The 14,180-nt window shown below is 44.5% G+C and overlaps 1 protein-coding gene across 4 annotated transcripts in view; it reads left to right on the forward strand.

Annotated features, from left to right (window-relative positions):
• LOC130282812 (uncharacterized) overlaps positions 1 to 14,180 on the forward strand; it is a 42,555-nt gene that overhangs the window by 6,100 nt on the left and 22,275 nt on the right. For 3 of the 4 annotated variants that reach the window (XM_056531607.1, XM_056531610.1, XM_056531609.1), the window contains 6 exons: positions 1,133 to 1,262; positions 6,970 to 7,158; positions 7,238 to 7,361; positions 7,449 to 7,561; positions 10,565 to 10,667; positions 10,762 to 10,850. In XM_056531607.1, the coding sequence (XP_056387582.1) occupies positions 1,133 to 1,262; positions 6,970 to 7,158; positions 7,238 to 7,361; positions 7,449 to 7,561; positions 10,565 to 10,667; positions 10,762 to 10,850 (748 nt within the window). The remainder of the gene's footprint in view (positions 1 to 1,132; positions 1,263 to 6,969; positions 7,159 to 7,237; positions 7,362 to 7,448; positions 7,562 to 10,564; positions 10,668 to 10,761; positions 10,851 to 14,180) is intronic. The other variant, XM_056531608.1, reaches the window with a different exon arrangement.

A 14,180-nucleotide genomic window follows, 5' to 3' on the forward strand; every position in this document is an offset into this window, starting at 1 on the left:
GGAAGTTCCGTGTATGGAATACATGGAGGGGATGCGTCGGTCGCCGCGTTGTGCAGGGGACAGAACGCCCCCTTCCTGTGGACTGCCGTGGCCCCGTACAGAAGATTGTGGGGGCTCCAACTGTCAGACCCCCCGCGATCTATAACTTTTCTTCGGAGAGGATAAGTTATATTCCACTACAGTATTCCTTTAAAGGGTGGCTCCCACCATCCTTTCACTTTTTTCTGTCCCTGCCTATTGCCCATCTCTCCCTAACCCCCTCCCTGCTTTTTTTTACTTATATATTTTTTTTACTATATAAAAAAATGCCTTTTTGTCTGCCTGGTAGTGTGCTCACTACCAGGCAGACTTCCCCAGCAGGCAGACGTCACTGATGCCTGCTGGGGGGGCAACTTCCGCCCTTAGTTCATCTACACAGGGTGCCACCAACTGTTTCACCACTACAACTCCCAGCATGCCCTGACATCTATTGGCTGTCAGGGCATGCTGCAGGCACCCTGTGCAGCCCCCCCCCCAGAACAATAAATCTGTTATGGCCGTGGCACGTTTATGCCAGGAGTCCGGTGAGGCCAGGGAGCCAATTCTCTCTCAGCGCTGGCTTCCGCCTGTCTGTCTGACAGGCAGGGAGCAAGCGCAGGCTGAATGAATTAGGACTGATGCCCGGCCGGCATCAGTCCGAATTCATGCGTGACGTCACGCCAGCCTGCAGCCGGCCACTAGGATGGAGACCCCTAGTGGCTGGTTTTCAACTGTAAAATAAACTAATTTAATGAAAAAAATAAAAAAATAGATCTATATTAGAGATATGTTGTAGTACATGAGTATTACAACATATCAAAAAAATGTTTGGTGACATTGCCCATTTAATGTTCATAGAACATGGTTGAAGTGTCTTTTGTGTCAGAAGCTAGGAGACTCTATATTACTATAACTAAAACTTTCCCGCAAGATTACAGTTTGCAGAACCTGAATAAGAAAATTAAAGGGATTCATCATACAGAAAAATGTATTCAAAAGTATATTTTATTAACCAGATGTCCCAAACTACAAGCGTCACCACCTCTTCGACCACCACAAAGGCTTTACTGTACACATAAAAGCCCTCTGGTTAACTATATATTTTTTCTTTCAGAGGTGACTTCCACCCCCAGCCAGCAGGACTATACACTCTCAGGGTCAGCAGGATGGATGTGGACAGCAATCACTTAAATGAAAGTGCATTAAAGCTTGCCCTGAAGATCATGTACCTGCTGACAGGAGAGGTAAGGGGTTTAAAGAGCATGATATCACTGTTACGTTAGAGCGTAAGTTTGTGGTCCGGAATAGAGCTCTAAGCGGGACTGTTTTCCTTGTCTTACACCCCCTGGATTTCTGACCATTACCACCCGTTCCACCCGTCCTGCCTGCTCCTGCAAACATTCTGTCATAGCTTTTGGAGAGAGCCCCACCCCTGTGCCATTTCATCACCCCCTTGTGCCATTTCATAGGTTTGTGGGACCCGCTGTATGTTCTGTGACCCCTCTTTCAAGACTATAAAAACCTACTGGGAGTTGCCCTAAATGCCAATTACCCAGGGCAGCAGACCTTTTAACCCCTTAACGACCACGGACGTAAATGTACGTCCTGGTTTGGTGGTACTTCGCACACCAGGACGTACATTTACTTCCTGTGTATGACTGCGAGCATCGGAGCGGCGCACGCGTCATACACTGCTGGTTCCAGCTGCTATCAGCAGCTGGGGACCCGCTGGTAATGGACGAAATCCGCGATCGCACGGATGTCCGCCATTAACCACTCAGATGCCATGATCTGTACAGATCACGACATCTGTGGAAATGCACATGATAAAATAGATGATCAGATCGCCCACAGCGCTGCCACGGCAATCCGATGATCTGTAATGGTGGCCGGAAGACCCCTCACCTGCCTCTGTCCGTCTCCCGGCGTCTCCTGCTCTGGTCCGAGATCGAGCAGACCAGAGCAGAAGATTGCTGATAATACTGATCAGTGCTATGTCCTTTACATAGCACTGAACAGTATTAGCAATCAAATGATTGCTATATATAGTCCCCTATGGGGACATAAAGTATTTAAAAAATAAATTAAAAAAAAGTTGAAAAATGTAAAAAGAAAAAGTGAAAAATCCCCTCCCCCAATAAAAGTTAAAATTGTAAATTTTTTCTATTTTACCCCCAAAAAGTGTAATTTTTTTTTTTATATAAGCGTAGTTGGTATCGCCGCGTGCGTAAATGTCAGAACTATCTATAATAATAGTGATATAATGAAATATAATGTTAGTGATCCTGTAGGGTGAACGGCGTAAACGTAAAAAAAGTCCAAAAATACTGCTTTTTTTGTCACATTATATTTATAAATTTATAAAAAAAAGATCTAAAAGTTTTAAATATGCAAATGTGGTGTCGATAAAAAGTACAGATGATGGCGCAAAAAATGAGCCCTCATACCGCCCTATATACGGAAAATTTTAAAAGTTATAGCTGGTCAAAATAGGGCGATTTTAGATTACTGATTTTTGTACTAAAAGTTTGAGATTTTTTTTAAACGGTACAAAGATATAAAAGTATTGTATTGACCCACAGAATAAAGAACACATGTCATTTTTACCGTAAATTGTACAGTGTGAAAACGAAACCCTCCAAAATGTGCAAAATTGTGGTTTTCATTTAAATTCCCTTCCTTAAAAAAAATATTTATTTGGGTTCGCCGTACATTTTATGGTAAAATTAGAGGTTTCATTACAAAGTACAATTGGTTACGCAAAAAAACAAGCCCTTATATGGGTCTGTAGATGGAAATATAAAGGAGTTATGGATTTTAGAAGGCGAGGAGGAAAAAACGAAAATGCAAAAATAAAATTGGCCTGGTCCTTAACCCCTTAAGGACCAGGCCATTTTATACCTTAAGGACCGGAGCGTTTTTTGCAATTCTGACCACTGTCACTTTAAACATTAATAACTCTGGAATGCTTTTAGTTATCATTCTGATTCCGAGATTGTTTTTTCGTGACATATTCTACTTTAACTTAGTGGTATAATTTTATGGTAACTTGCATCCTTTCTTGGTGAAAAATCCCAAAATTTGATGAAAAAAATGAAAATTTTGCATTTTTCTAACTTTGAAGCTCTCTGCTTGTAAGGAAAATGGATATTCAAAATATATTTTTTTTGAGTTCACATATACAATATGTCTACTTTATGTTTGCATCATAAAATTTATGAGTTTTTACTTTTGGAAGACACCATAGGGCTTCAAAGTTCAGTAGCAATTTTGAAATTTTTAAAAAATTTTCAAACTCACTATTTTTCAGGGACCAGGTCAGTTTTGAAGTGGATTTGAAGGGTCTTCATATTAGAAATACCCCATAAAAGACCCCATTATAAAAACTACACCCCCTAAAGTATTCAAAAAAAACATTCAGTAAGTGTATTAACCCTTTAGGTGTTTCACAGGAATAGCAGCAAAGTGAAGGAGAAAATTCAAAATCTTCATTTTTTACACTCGCATGTTCTTGTAGACCCAATTTTTGAATTTTTGCAAGGGATAAAAAGGAGAAAATTTTTACTTGTATTTGAAACCCAATTTCTCTCGAGTAAGCACATACCTCATATGTCTATGTTAATTGTTCGGCGGGCGCAGTAGAGGGCTCAGAAGGGAAGGAGCGACAAATGGTTTTTGGGGGGCATACCGCATTTAGGAAGCCCCTATGGTGCCAGGACAGCAAAAAAAAAAAAACATGGCATACCATTTTGGAAACTAGACCCCTCAGGGAACGTAACAAGGGGTAAAGTGAACCTTAATACCCTACAGGTGATTCACGACTTTTGCATATGTAAAAAAAATATATATTTTTTTTTACCTAAAATGCTTGGTTTCCCAAAAATTTTACATTTTTAAAAAGGGTAATAGCAGAAAATACCCCCCAAAATTTGAAGCCCAATTTCTCCCGATACAGAAAACACCTCGCATGGGGGTGAAAAGTGCTCTGCTGGCGCACTACAGGTCTCAGAAGAGAAGGAGTCACATTTGGCTTTTTGAAAGCAAATTTTGCTCTGGGGGCATGCCGCATTTAGGAAGCCCCTATGGTGCCAGGACAGCAAAAAAAAAAAACACATGGCATACTATTTTGGAAACTAGACCCCTCGGGGAACGTAACAAGGGGTAATGTGAACCTTAATACCCTACAGGTGTTTCACGACTTTTGCATATGTAAAAAAATATATATTTTTTTAACCTAAAATGCTTGTTTTCCCAAAAATTTTACATTTTTTAAAAGGGTAATAGCAGAAAATACCCCCCAAAATTTGAAGCCCAATTTCTCCCGAGTACGGCGATACCCCATATGTGGCCCTAAACTGTTGCCTTGAAATACGACAGGGCTCCAAAGTGAGAGCGCCATGCGCATTTGAGGCCTAAATTAGGGACTTGCATAGGGGTGGACATAGGGGTATTCTACGCCAGTGATTCCCAAACAGGGTGCCTCCAGCTGTTGTAAAACTCCCAGCATGCCTGGACAGTCAACGGCTATCTGGCAATACTGGGAGTAGTTGCTTTGCAACAGCTGGAGGCTCCGTTTTGGAAACAGTGGCGTACCAGACGTTTTTCATTTTTATTGGGGAGGGGGGTTGTATAGGGGTATGTGTATATGTAGTGTTTTTTACTTTTTATTTTATTTTGTGTTAGTCTGGTGTAGTGTTTTTAGGGTACAGTCGCACGGGCGGGGGGTTCACAGTAGTTTCTCGCTGGCAGTTTGAGCTACGGCAGAAAATTTGACGCAGCTCAAACTTGCAGCCGGATACTTACTGTAATCCTCCGCCCATGTGAGTGTACCCTGTACGTTCACATTGGGGGGGGGGGAATCAGTGCAAAACTACAACTCCCAGCATGTACGGTCTATCAGTGCATGCTGGGAGTTGTAGTTTTGCAACCGCTGGAGGCTCCGTTTTGGAAACAGTGGCGTACCAGACGTTTTTCATTTTTATTGGGGAGGGGAGGGGGGCTGTGTAGGGGTATGTGTATATGTAGTGTTTTTTACTTTTTATTTTATTGTGTGTTAGTGTAGTGTTTTTAGGGTACAGTCACACGGGCGGGGGGTTCACAGTAGTTTCTCGCTGGCAGTTTGAGCTGCGGCAGAAATTTTGCCGCACCTCAAACTTGCAGCCGGATACTTACTGTAATCCTCCGCCCATGTGAGTGTACCCTGTACGTTCACATTGGGGGGGGGGAACATCCAGCTGTTGCAAAACTACAACTCCCAGCATGTACGGTCTATCAGTGCATGCTGGGAGTTGTAGTTTTGCAACAGCTGGAGGCACACTGGTTGTGAAACACAGAGTTTGGTAACAAACTCAGTGTTTTGCAACCAGTGTGCCTTCAGCTGTTGCAAAAGCTACAACCCCCAGCATGTACGGACAGCGGAAGGGCATGCTGGGTGTTGTAGTTATGCAACAGCTGGAGGCATACTACTTTGGCTGGGGATGCTGGGGATTGTAGTTATGCAACAGCTGGAGACACACTGGTTTGCTACTTAACTCAGTGTGCCTTCAGCTGTTGCAAAACTACAACTCTCAGCAGTCACCGACAGCCAACGGGCATGCTGGGAGTTGTAGTTATGCAACCACCAGATGCACCACTACAACTCCCAGCATGCACTTTAGCTGATTGTGCAAGCTGGGAGTTGTAGTTACACAACAGCTGAAGGTACACTTTTCCATAGAAAGAATGTGCCTCCAGCTGTTGCAAAACTACAAGTCCCAGCATGCCCATAAGGGCATGCTGGGAGTTGTGGTGGTCTGCCTCCTGCTGTTGTATAACTACAGCTCCCAGCATGCCCTTTTTGCATGCTGGGAGCTGTTGCTAAGCAACAGCAGGAGGCTGTCACTCACCTCCAACGATCCAGCCGCACAGGTCAGTCCCTCGTCGTCTCCGCCGCCGCCGCTGCTCCTGGGGCCCCGATCCCAACAGGGGCGCCGGGGATCGGGGTCCCCAGCACCCGGGGTGCACGTCCCGCACCCGCTCACGTCCTCCGGAAGAGGGGCGGAGCGGGTTGCGGGAGTGACCAGCAGCAGGCGCCCTGATTGGTCGGCCGGTAATCCGGCCGACAAATCAGGGCGATCGTGAGGTGGCACCAGTGCCACCTCACCCCTGCTGGCTCTGGCTGTTCGGGGCCGTCGGAGACGGCCCCGAACAGCCTGTAATTCCGGGTCACCGGGTCACTGGAGACCCGATTGACCCGGAATCCGCCGCAGATCGCTGGACTGAATTGTCCAGCGATCTGCGGCCATCGCCGACATGGGGGGTCATAATGACCCTCCCTGGGCGATATGCCCCGATGCCTGCTGAACGATTTCAGCAGGCATCGGGGACCGGCTCCGCTCCAGATGGTTGCGGGGGGCCGGTAAAACACATGACGTTCTCATACGTCATGTGTCCTTAAGGACTCGGAAATGGAGACGTATGAGAACGTCATGTGTCCTTAAGGGGTTAAGGGATTAAACTGCCTATGGCACTATCAGGAGGTCACTGTAATTCTAGTGTATATCCCTTCTTATTGAAGTCTTTCCTCTGGAACTGTGCAGTACAATATCTCTGTCCACGCAATATTGTTTAAATTGAGTACATATTGATACGGATATAGCGAATGCTTGTTTCTGGTGTGTAAGTAGTTAATGTGAACATAATAAGTGTGTATGTTGCAAATGAGAAAAATGTGCATGTATTTAAGGGCTTATCCAACTTAGGCCATCAATATTAGTCGGGGGGCCAAGCACTCATCCTCACTTGTTGTAGTAGAGGCGGTGCAAAGGAGATGTCATGTTCACTGGAAGATAAAGCCTTTAAAATATGGCACATCACTTTGAAATTCTGGCCTGTAGGGGGTACTCTCTTTCACTACAGCCCAGGACTCATGAATACTATAACTATACATAAGTTGTGTTTTTTGTTCTATAGGTTTACGTTATCATTAAAAAACTTGGTGACCATGCAACATCAGGTAGTATACCCCATGTGTCAGAAGGATGGAACTTGGCCCAGAACACACTCATGTTGCCTTCAACGATTCCAGAAACACTTAAGAAGAACAATAAGAACAACATCCTAGAACTCGCCAAAAAGATAATTGCACTGCTGACTAAAGAGGTGAGCACTACTGTGAATGCTGGGACATTATATGGTGACACTGAGATCTATCTGTGTGATGACTATTATTGTGTATCAGGTTCCTATGAGGAGTCAGGATGTCACAGTCTATTTCTCCATGGAGGAGTGGGAGTATTTAGAAGGACACAAGGATCTGTACAGGGATGTCATGATGGAGACCCACAAACCTTTCACATCACAGGGTAAGAGGAGAAAGCAATTTGAGCATTACCTGCATACATGGATTGTATGATCAGCACATATCATTTAGTCACTGTCTATGTTTGTAGGTGGTTTCAGCAGGAGAAAAACTGAGACCTATCCTACTCATCCTCACTGTTACCAGGAAGCTAAAAAGGAAAATCACAGTAGTAGTTCACAGGATCACCAGGTAGTGTTAGTGGTGAGTGTTTATACAAGTTCTTTGTAATTTTCAAAACAAATGGAAGGAAAAATGACTTGCCTTGCACATACAATATTAAATACCCTCCAATGTCTTTCCTTGAACACAATTTTGTTTTTGTAAATATACATTGGTTAAAAATTCTGTGCTGATTGGTTTCTCAGTATATCTTTATATGTTTAATTTAATGATATATAGATATAGATATATACTGCTCCAAAAATAAAGGGAACACATCCTAGATCTGAATGAATGAACTAATTGTATGAAGTACTTTCGTCTTTACATAGTTGAATGTGCTGACAACAAAATCGCACAAAAATTATCAATGGAAATCAAATTTATCAACCCATGGAGGTCTGGATATGGAGTCACACTCGAAATCAAAGTGGAAAGCCACACTACAGGCTGATCCAACTTTGATGTAATGTCCATAAAACAAAACAAGTCAAAATGAGGCTCAGTAGTGTGTGTGGCCTCCACGTGCCCGTATGACCTCCCTACAACGCCTGGGCATGCTCCTGATGAGGTGGCAGATGGTCTCCTGAAGGATGTCCTCCCAGACCTTGACTAAAGCATCCGCCAACTCCTGGAAGTCTGTGGTGCAACGTGGCGTTGGTGGATGGAGCGAGACTTGATGTCCCAGATGTGCTCAACCGGATTCAGGTCTGGGGAAGGGGCGGGCCAGTCCATAGCATCAATGCTTCCTCTTGCAGGAACTGCTGACACACTCCAGCCACATGAGGTCTAGCATTGTCTTGTATTGGGAGGAACCTAGGGCCAACTGCACCAGCATATGTTGCAGTCCCCCAAAGAAATGCCAACCCACACCATTACTGACCCACCGCCAAACCGGTCATGCTGTAGGATGTTGCAGGCAGCAGAACGTTCTCCACGGCATCTTCAGACTCTGTCACGTATGTGCTCAGTGTGAACCTACTTTCATCTGTGAAGAGCACAGGGCGCCAGTTGCGAATTTGCCAATCTTGGTGTTCTCTGGCCAATTCCAAACTTCCTGCACGGTGTTGGGCTGTAAGCACAACCCCCACCCGTGGCCGTCTGGCCCTCATACCACCCTCATGGAGTCTGTTTCTGACCGTTTTAGTGGACACATGGACATTTGTGGCCTGCTGGAGGTCATTTTGCAGGGCTCTGGCAGTGCTCCTCCTTGCACAAAGGCGGAGGTAGCGGTCCTGCTACTGGGTTGTTGCACTCCTATGGACTCCTCCACGTATCCTGATGTACTGGCCTGTCTCCTGGTAGCAAACCTTCTTGCCAGAGCTCACATTGATGTGCCATCCTGGATGAGCTGCACTACCTGGGCCACTTGTGTGGGTTGTAGACTCCGTCTCATACTACCACTAGAGTGTAAGCACCGCCAGCATTCAAAAGAGACCAAAACATCAGCCAGGAAACATAGGAACTGAGAAGTGGTCTGTGGTCACCACCTGCAGAACCACTCATTTTTTGGGTGTGTCTTTCTAATTGCCTATAATTTCCACATGTTGTCTGTTCCATTTACACAAAATCATGTGAAATTGATTGTCAGTGTTTCTTCCTGAGTGGACAGTGTGATTTCACAGAAGTGTGATTGACTTACATTGTGTTAAAGGGGTAGTCCAGTGGTGAAAAACTTATCCCCTATACTAAGGATAGGGGATAAGTTTGAGATCGCGGGGGTCCGACCGCTGGGGCCCCCTGCGATCTCTCTGTACGGGGCCCCGGCTCTCCGCCAAGATAGCGGGTGTCGACCCCCGCACGAGGCGGCGGCCGACACGCCCCCTCAATACATCTCTATGACAGAGCCGGAGATTGCCGAAGGCAGCGCTTCGGCTCTGCCATAGAGTTGTATTGAGGGGGCGTGTCGGCCGCCGCCTCGTGCGGAGGTCGACACGCCCCCTTCCCGCGGGCTGTCGGGGCTCCGTACAGGAGATCGCAGGGGGCCCCAGCGGTCGGACCCCCCGCGATCTGCAACTTATCCCCTATCCTTAGGATAGGGGATAAGTTGCTCACCACTGAATCACCACTGGACTACTCCTTTAAGTGTTCCCTTATGTAATTTTTTTGAGCAGTCTATATGTGTTGTATATTCTGATACATAGCTTCAAATCCCTTGCATAGGCATATTGTAAATGTAAAAGATAACCCACCAGCTGTCTAAAGCCACCCCTAGATGAAAGGTAGAAACTTACTGTATGTTGCTGTACAAGTTTAGGTTTAGACTTACATTGGAATCTCAGATGTATTCCACTATATAGACATACTGCGGCATATGTTGCCATTAGAAACCCTTGGTATATATTGTATCTTTTTGCTGGAGGCCTCTGTGTAGAAAAAAAACAGAACTGCATTTTATCTGTAAGGCTAAGTTCACATTGCCATTGTGATCTGTCCTGTTCTGTGTCCATATGGCTCTTTGTGTTGTGTGTTTTATTTATTTTTGTGCCAAACTGACCCAAAACGGGTCAGAGCAAAACTGACACCACTGGGTCCCGACGGATCCCATTGACTTAAATGGGGTTTGTCATGGATCCAATATTTTACTGAAATTGAGGCGGAAAAAAATAGGACATGCACTTTTTAAATTTAAAAAAAAAATTTTTTTGCTCAACTCCCATCGTTCCGATGGAGCTTCATTTACTGGAGCCGGACGTCAATGTGATTGAGCCCTATTATGTTTTAACAAGAGGAGCTTTCCTGGAAAATCTCATACATGTGCGCTGCTGGCAATGTGAGCATAGTCCTGTCTATTGAGCTCAAAAATTTCACAGAATGCAGTGGTAAAAGTAGAATGCTTTGTTAGACCAGTGCAGCTGTACAGACACTATCCAAAGGCACCCAGCACTTGTTTGGGATAGAGCCTGCAACGGTATTGTGAACCCAGCCTAAGATGCTCAACCCCCATCACACTTGAGCAGCTGATGGTCTACAAGTAGTGGGATAGTTAGTGGTGGGGTGTCCAATGTGACCTTCAATGGTTCTGAACACCGGTATCATTTTTAGGATGGAATCGCAAAGCGTATTAAAGTTGAAGTTGAAGACCCACATCAGATCAGTTACCCTCATCCATGTAAGGAGGAAGTAGTTCCTACAGCTATATGCCCTGGTGAGTAAGAGGCCTTCGATGCACTGTTACTGTATATTTCTCATTTTGAGCTTGCTAGAGTGTAACTCTAGGTCACATTGTGTGTTTCCTGCAGAAGTATCCTGCACAAGAAATACATCCAAAGAATGTCCCAATAATCCACTTTTATTGTGTAAGGCTGAAGCGGATACAGACTCTATCCAGGTATATATTTAGGGTAATTCACTGTATGTGTCTGTCACATTGCAACCATGTTTATAGGAAGCCCTGGGTTGTAATGAGTTCCAGCACTCTTATGATTGTATTGTGTGCCATACAGTGCAAGATCAGGGTTTTTCCATTTTTGCATTTTTGTTTCTTCCTCCTCACCTTCTTGTCATAACTTTCGGTTTTCCACCTACAGACCTATATGAGGGTTTTTTTTTTTTTTTGCGCTACCAATATTACTTTGTAATGACATCAGTCATTTCACCACAAAATCTACGGCTAAACAAAAAAAAAAACTTGCGGGACAAGATTGAAAAAAAAAAAAATTAAAACATGCCATTTTGTAATTTTTGTGGCTTCCGATTCCACGTGGATTTAGTGCACCTTTTGGTACAAATGACACATTATCTTTATTCTGTAGGTCCATACGATTAAAATGATACCCTACTTATATAGGTTTGATTTTCTTTTACTTCTGTTAAAAAATAACATTTGTGCACAAAAATCTGTACATTTAAAATTGTCCTTTTCTGACCCCTATAATTTAATTTTTTTGTATATGGGGATGTGTGAAGGCTCATTTTTTGCGCCATGATCTGCAGTTATTATTGGTACCATTTTTGTTTTGACTGAACTTTTTGATCACTTTTTATGATTTTTTTTTTTTTTTTTTGGGGGGTAGACAAAATTATCAAAAATACGGAATTTTGGACTTTGGTATTTTTATTTTTATTTTTTTCAAACTTTGTTTATTGAAAGGATTTTCAGAATTTTACAATTAAGGTAAACAACAATCAGGATAATAAGGCAGGTATGCAATCAAAGAGAGGGTCGCTCCGGACCCAACAGACATAAAAGCAAATATGATATATAAGTCCTCGTTCGAGGGCAAACAGATCGCCGGACAACAGGCAATCACAATCCAAATTACAGTGAAACAAATCAGTACGATTGTCAAAACACTCACTCCAACACACAGGGGCCTCCTCCACATACCACACATGACATCCTTCCAAGCACACATACCCACACACGTAGAAGAAAAAATAAAAAATAAAAAAAAAAAAGTGAAGAAGATGACATGGAGAAGCGTGGAAGAGGTAATTGTGGGAGAAGAATATAGAAGCAAGAGAGAATCAACGAATCAACCCCTGTCATCAGAAAGGGGAAGTGGGCCCAAAGTGTTGCTGGGAGAAGCCAAAGAGTACCATTCCGTATGACGGAACGGCAGTACAATTTCGTCTATTTGTGGTTTAGTGAAGTGGGCAGCCAAGAAGGTGCGCCATTTAGCAAAGAATTTCCTAGCATCCCTCTCACAATGCCTCTCCGTGTCCAGTCTATCGACCTCCAAAAAGTCCTTGAGATTTTCCACCACTGCCGCTAAAGACGGCATCGCGGGTTTGAACCATTCACGTAAAATTATACGTTTAGCCACCAGGAGTATGACATGAATGAACCTGGGCAGTGACCGTAGGCCTGTCTCTTCCATAATGGATGCATCAACAGACTGGAACAGGAGAGCACGCTGTGTCAATGGTAAGCTAACCTTCCAAAACTTGGAAATGTATTCCACCACCTCCCTCCAGAATAGCTGAATTTTCTCACAGGACCAGATACCATGCAGAAAGGCAGGAGCGTTACATTTCGGGCATGACGTGATCCTGTCAGGAAATGCTGCCGAGGCCGGGATGTTAAAGCCCAGGTAACCAAAGTGCATCATTTTAAAGTAAGATTCCCGCCACCTTTCATTTATGACATTCTGCCTAACCTTTGTCCATCCTTCCAGTATGTGTTCTCTTGTCTCGGGGTCCTGCAAGATTGCTTCCCACTTGTCAAAAAGAGTGTGTTTAGAGACTCTCATATAAGGTAGAGATGGACAACTTTTTGGGCTGCGTCCCTATAAAATCCTCCAGAGGTGAGGGCTGTAATTCCGAACTCGGATCCCGGAGCCTAGAGGTACAGAAGGACATCATTTGTGACACCTGGAGAAAGTGAGAGGGAGGCATGTCAAATTGCTGTAAGAGCTCGTTTGGGGTAAACCAGCGACCTACCTCAGGATGCATTAGTTGCTTAGCTGTGCTCAACCCTTTGCGGTTCCACTGAGTAAACAGTGCATTCTCCCTATCCTGGGGAAATTCCGGATGACCCCACAGATGTAGCCTCCCAGACAATAGAAAGGGTAGATTGTAGGCCTTGCGTACTGACCGCCATGTCACTACCGTGTCCCTAATCAAGACAGAGCGTTTTATATGTGCGGGCAGGCACGATAATTTAGAATGTAAGCAGGACACCAAATTCCAGGGGGATGCGTAATCTGCCTCCATCTCAAAATTGGAGTGAAAGCTGGAGGTGTATATCCAGTCCAGAATATGTCTAAAGAGGCACGATAAATTGTAGCCTCGGAGATTGGGGAAACCCACTCCCCCATCCACTCGGTGAAGCATCAATTTTTGGAGGGAAATGCGAGGACGCCTGCCCGACCAGATAAAACGAGTAAAGGCTGAATTAAGAGTGTTAATGTCCTTGTGTTTCAGGAGAATAGGTAAAGTTTGCAGATGATATAGGAGTCTAGGAAAACTAATCATCTTTACCAGGTGACATTTGCCCAGGAAAGAGATTGGCAGGTGGCTTCATTTTTGTAGTTCGTTACAGATCTGTTGCAAAAGTGGGGGGTAATTCAAGGTATACATGGAGGACGGGGACTTCCCTATTTTGATCCCTAGATACGTGATGGAAGATTTAAGGAGCCCCTCGGGGATATTGAGTGCAGCCCAGTAGGAGGAGGATCCCGGGGTTCCCAACGACAAAAGTTCACTTTTAGATTGGTTAATTTTATATCCCGAGAGAGTCTCAAAGTGAGTCAACGTTGACATCAGAGTAGAGTAATGAGCCTTGGGATCTGCCATAAAGATAAGTATGTCATCTGCAAAGAGGGTCAATTTGACCTCCGTGCGTTGAATAGGGATACCACGATAAATCGAGGAATCTTCAAGATATCTGGCCAGAGGTTCAAGTGCTACATTAAATAATAGCGGAGAGAGTGGACATCCCTGTCTCGTCCCCTTAAAAAGGGGGAACGAGGGGGAGAGGACACCGGACGTGAACACCCTAGCTTGTGGCGAGGAATACATACTGTTCAGAAAGGTCCGGAAGCTCCCGGTGATGTCCATCTTGTCAAGCACCATCCCAAGCCAGTCCCATTTGACGTTATCAAACGCCTTTTCAGCGTCCAGTGCCAACAGCACTGGATGTTTACCCGGTCTGGGGCGGTGCTGCACCCTATCCAGGACCGCGAGGACCTTTCGAATGTTAGTCACAGCTGAGCGA

Source organism: Hyla sarda, chromosome 7, assembly GCF_029499605.1.
Source record: "Hyla sarda isolate aHylSar1 chromosome 7, aHylSar1.hap1, whole genome shotgun sequence".
Classification (NCBI taxonomy): Eukaryota; Metazoa; Chordata; class Amphibia; order Anura; family Hylidae; genus Hyla; species Hyla sarda.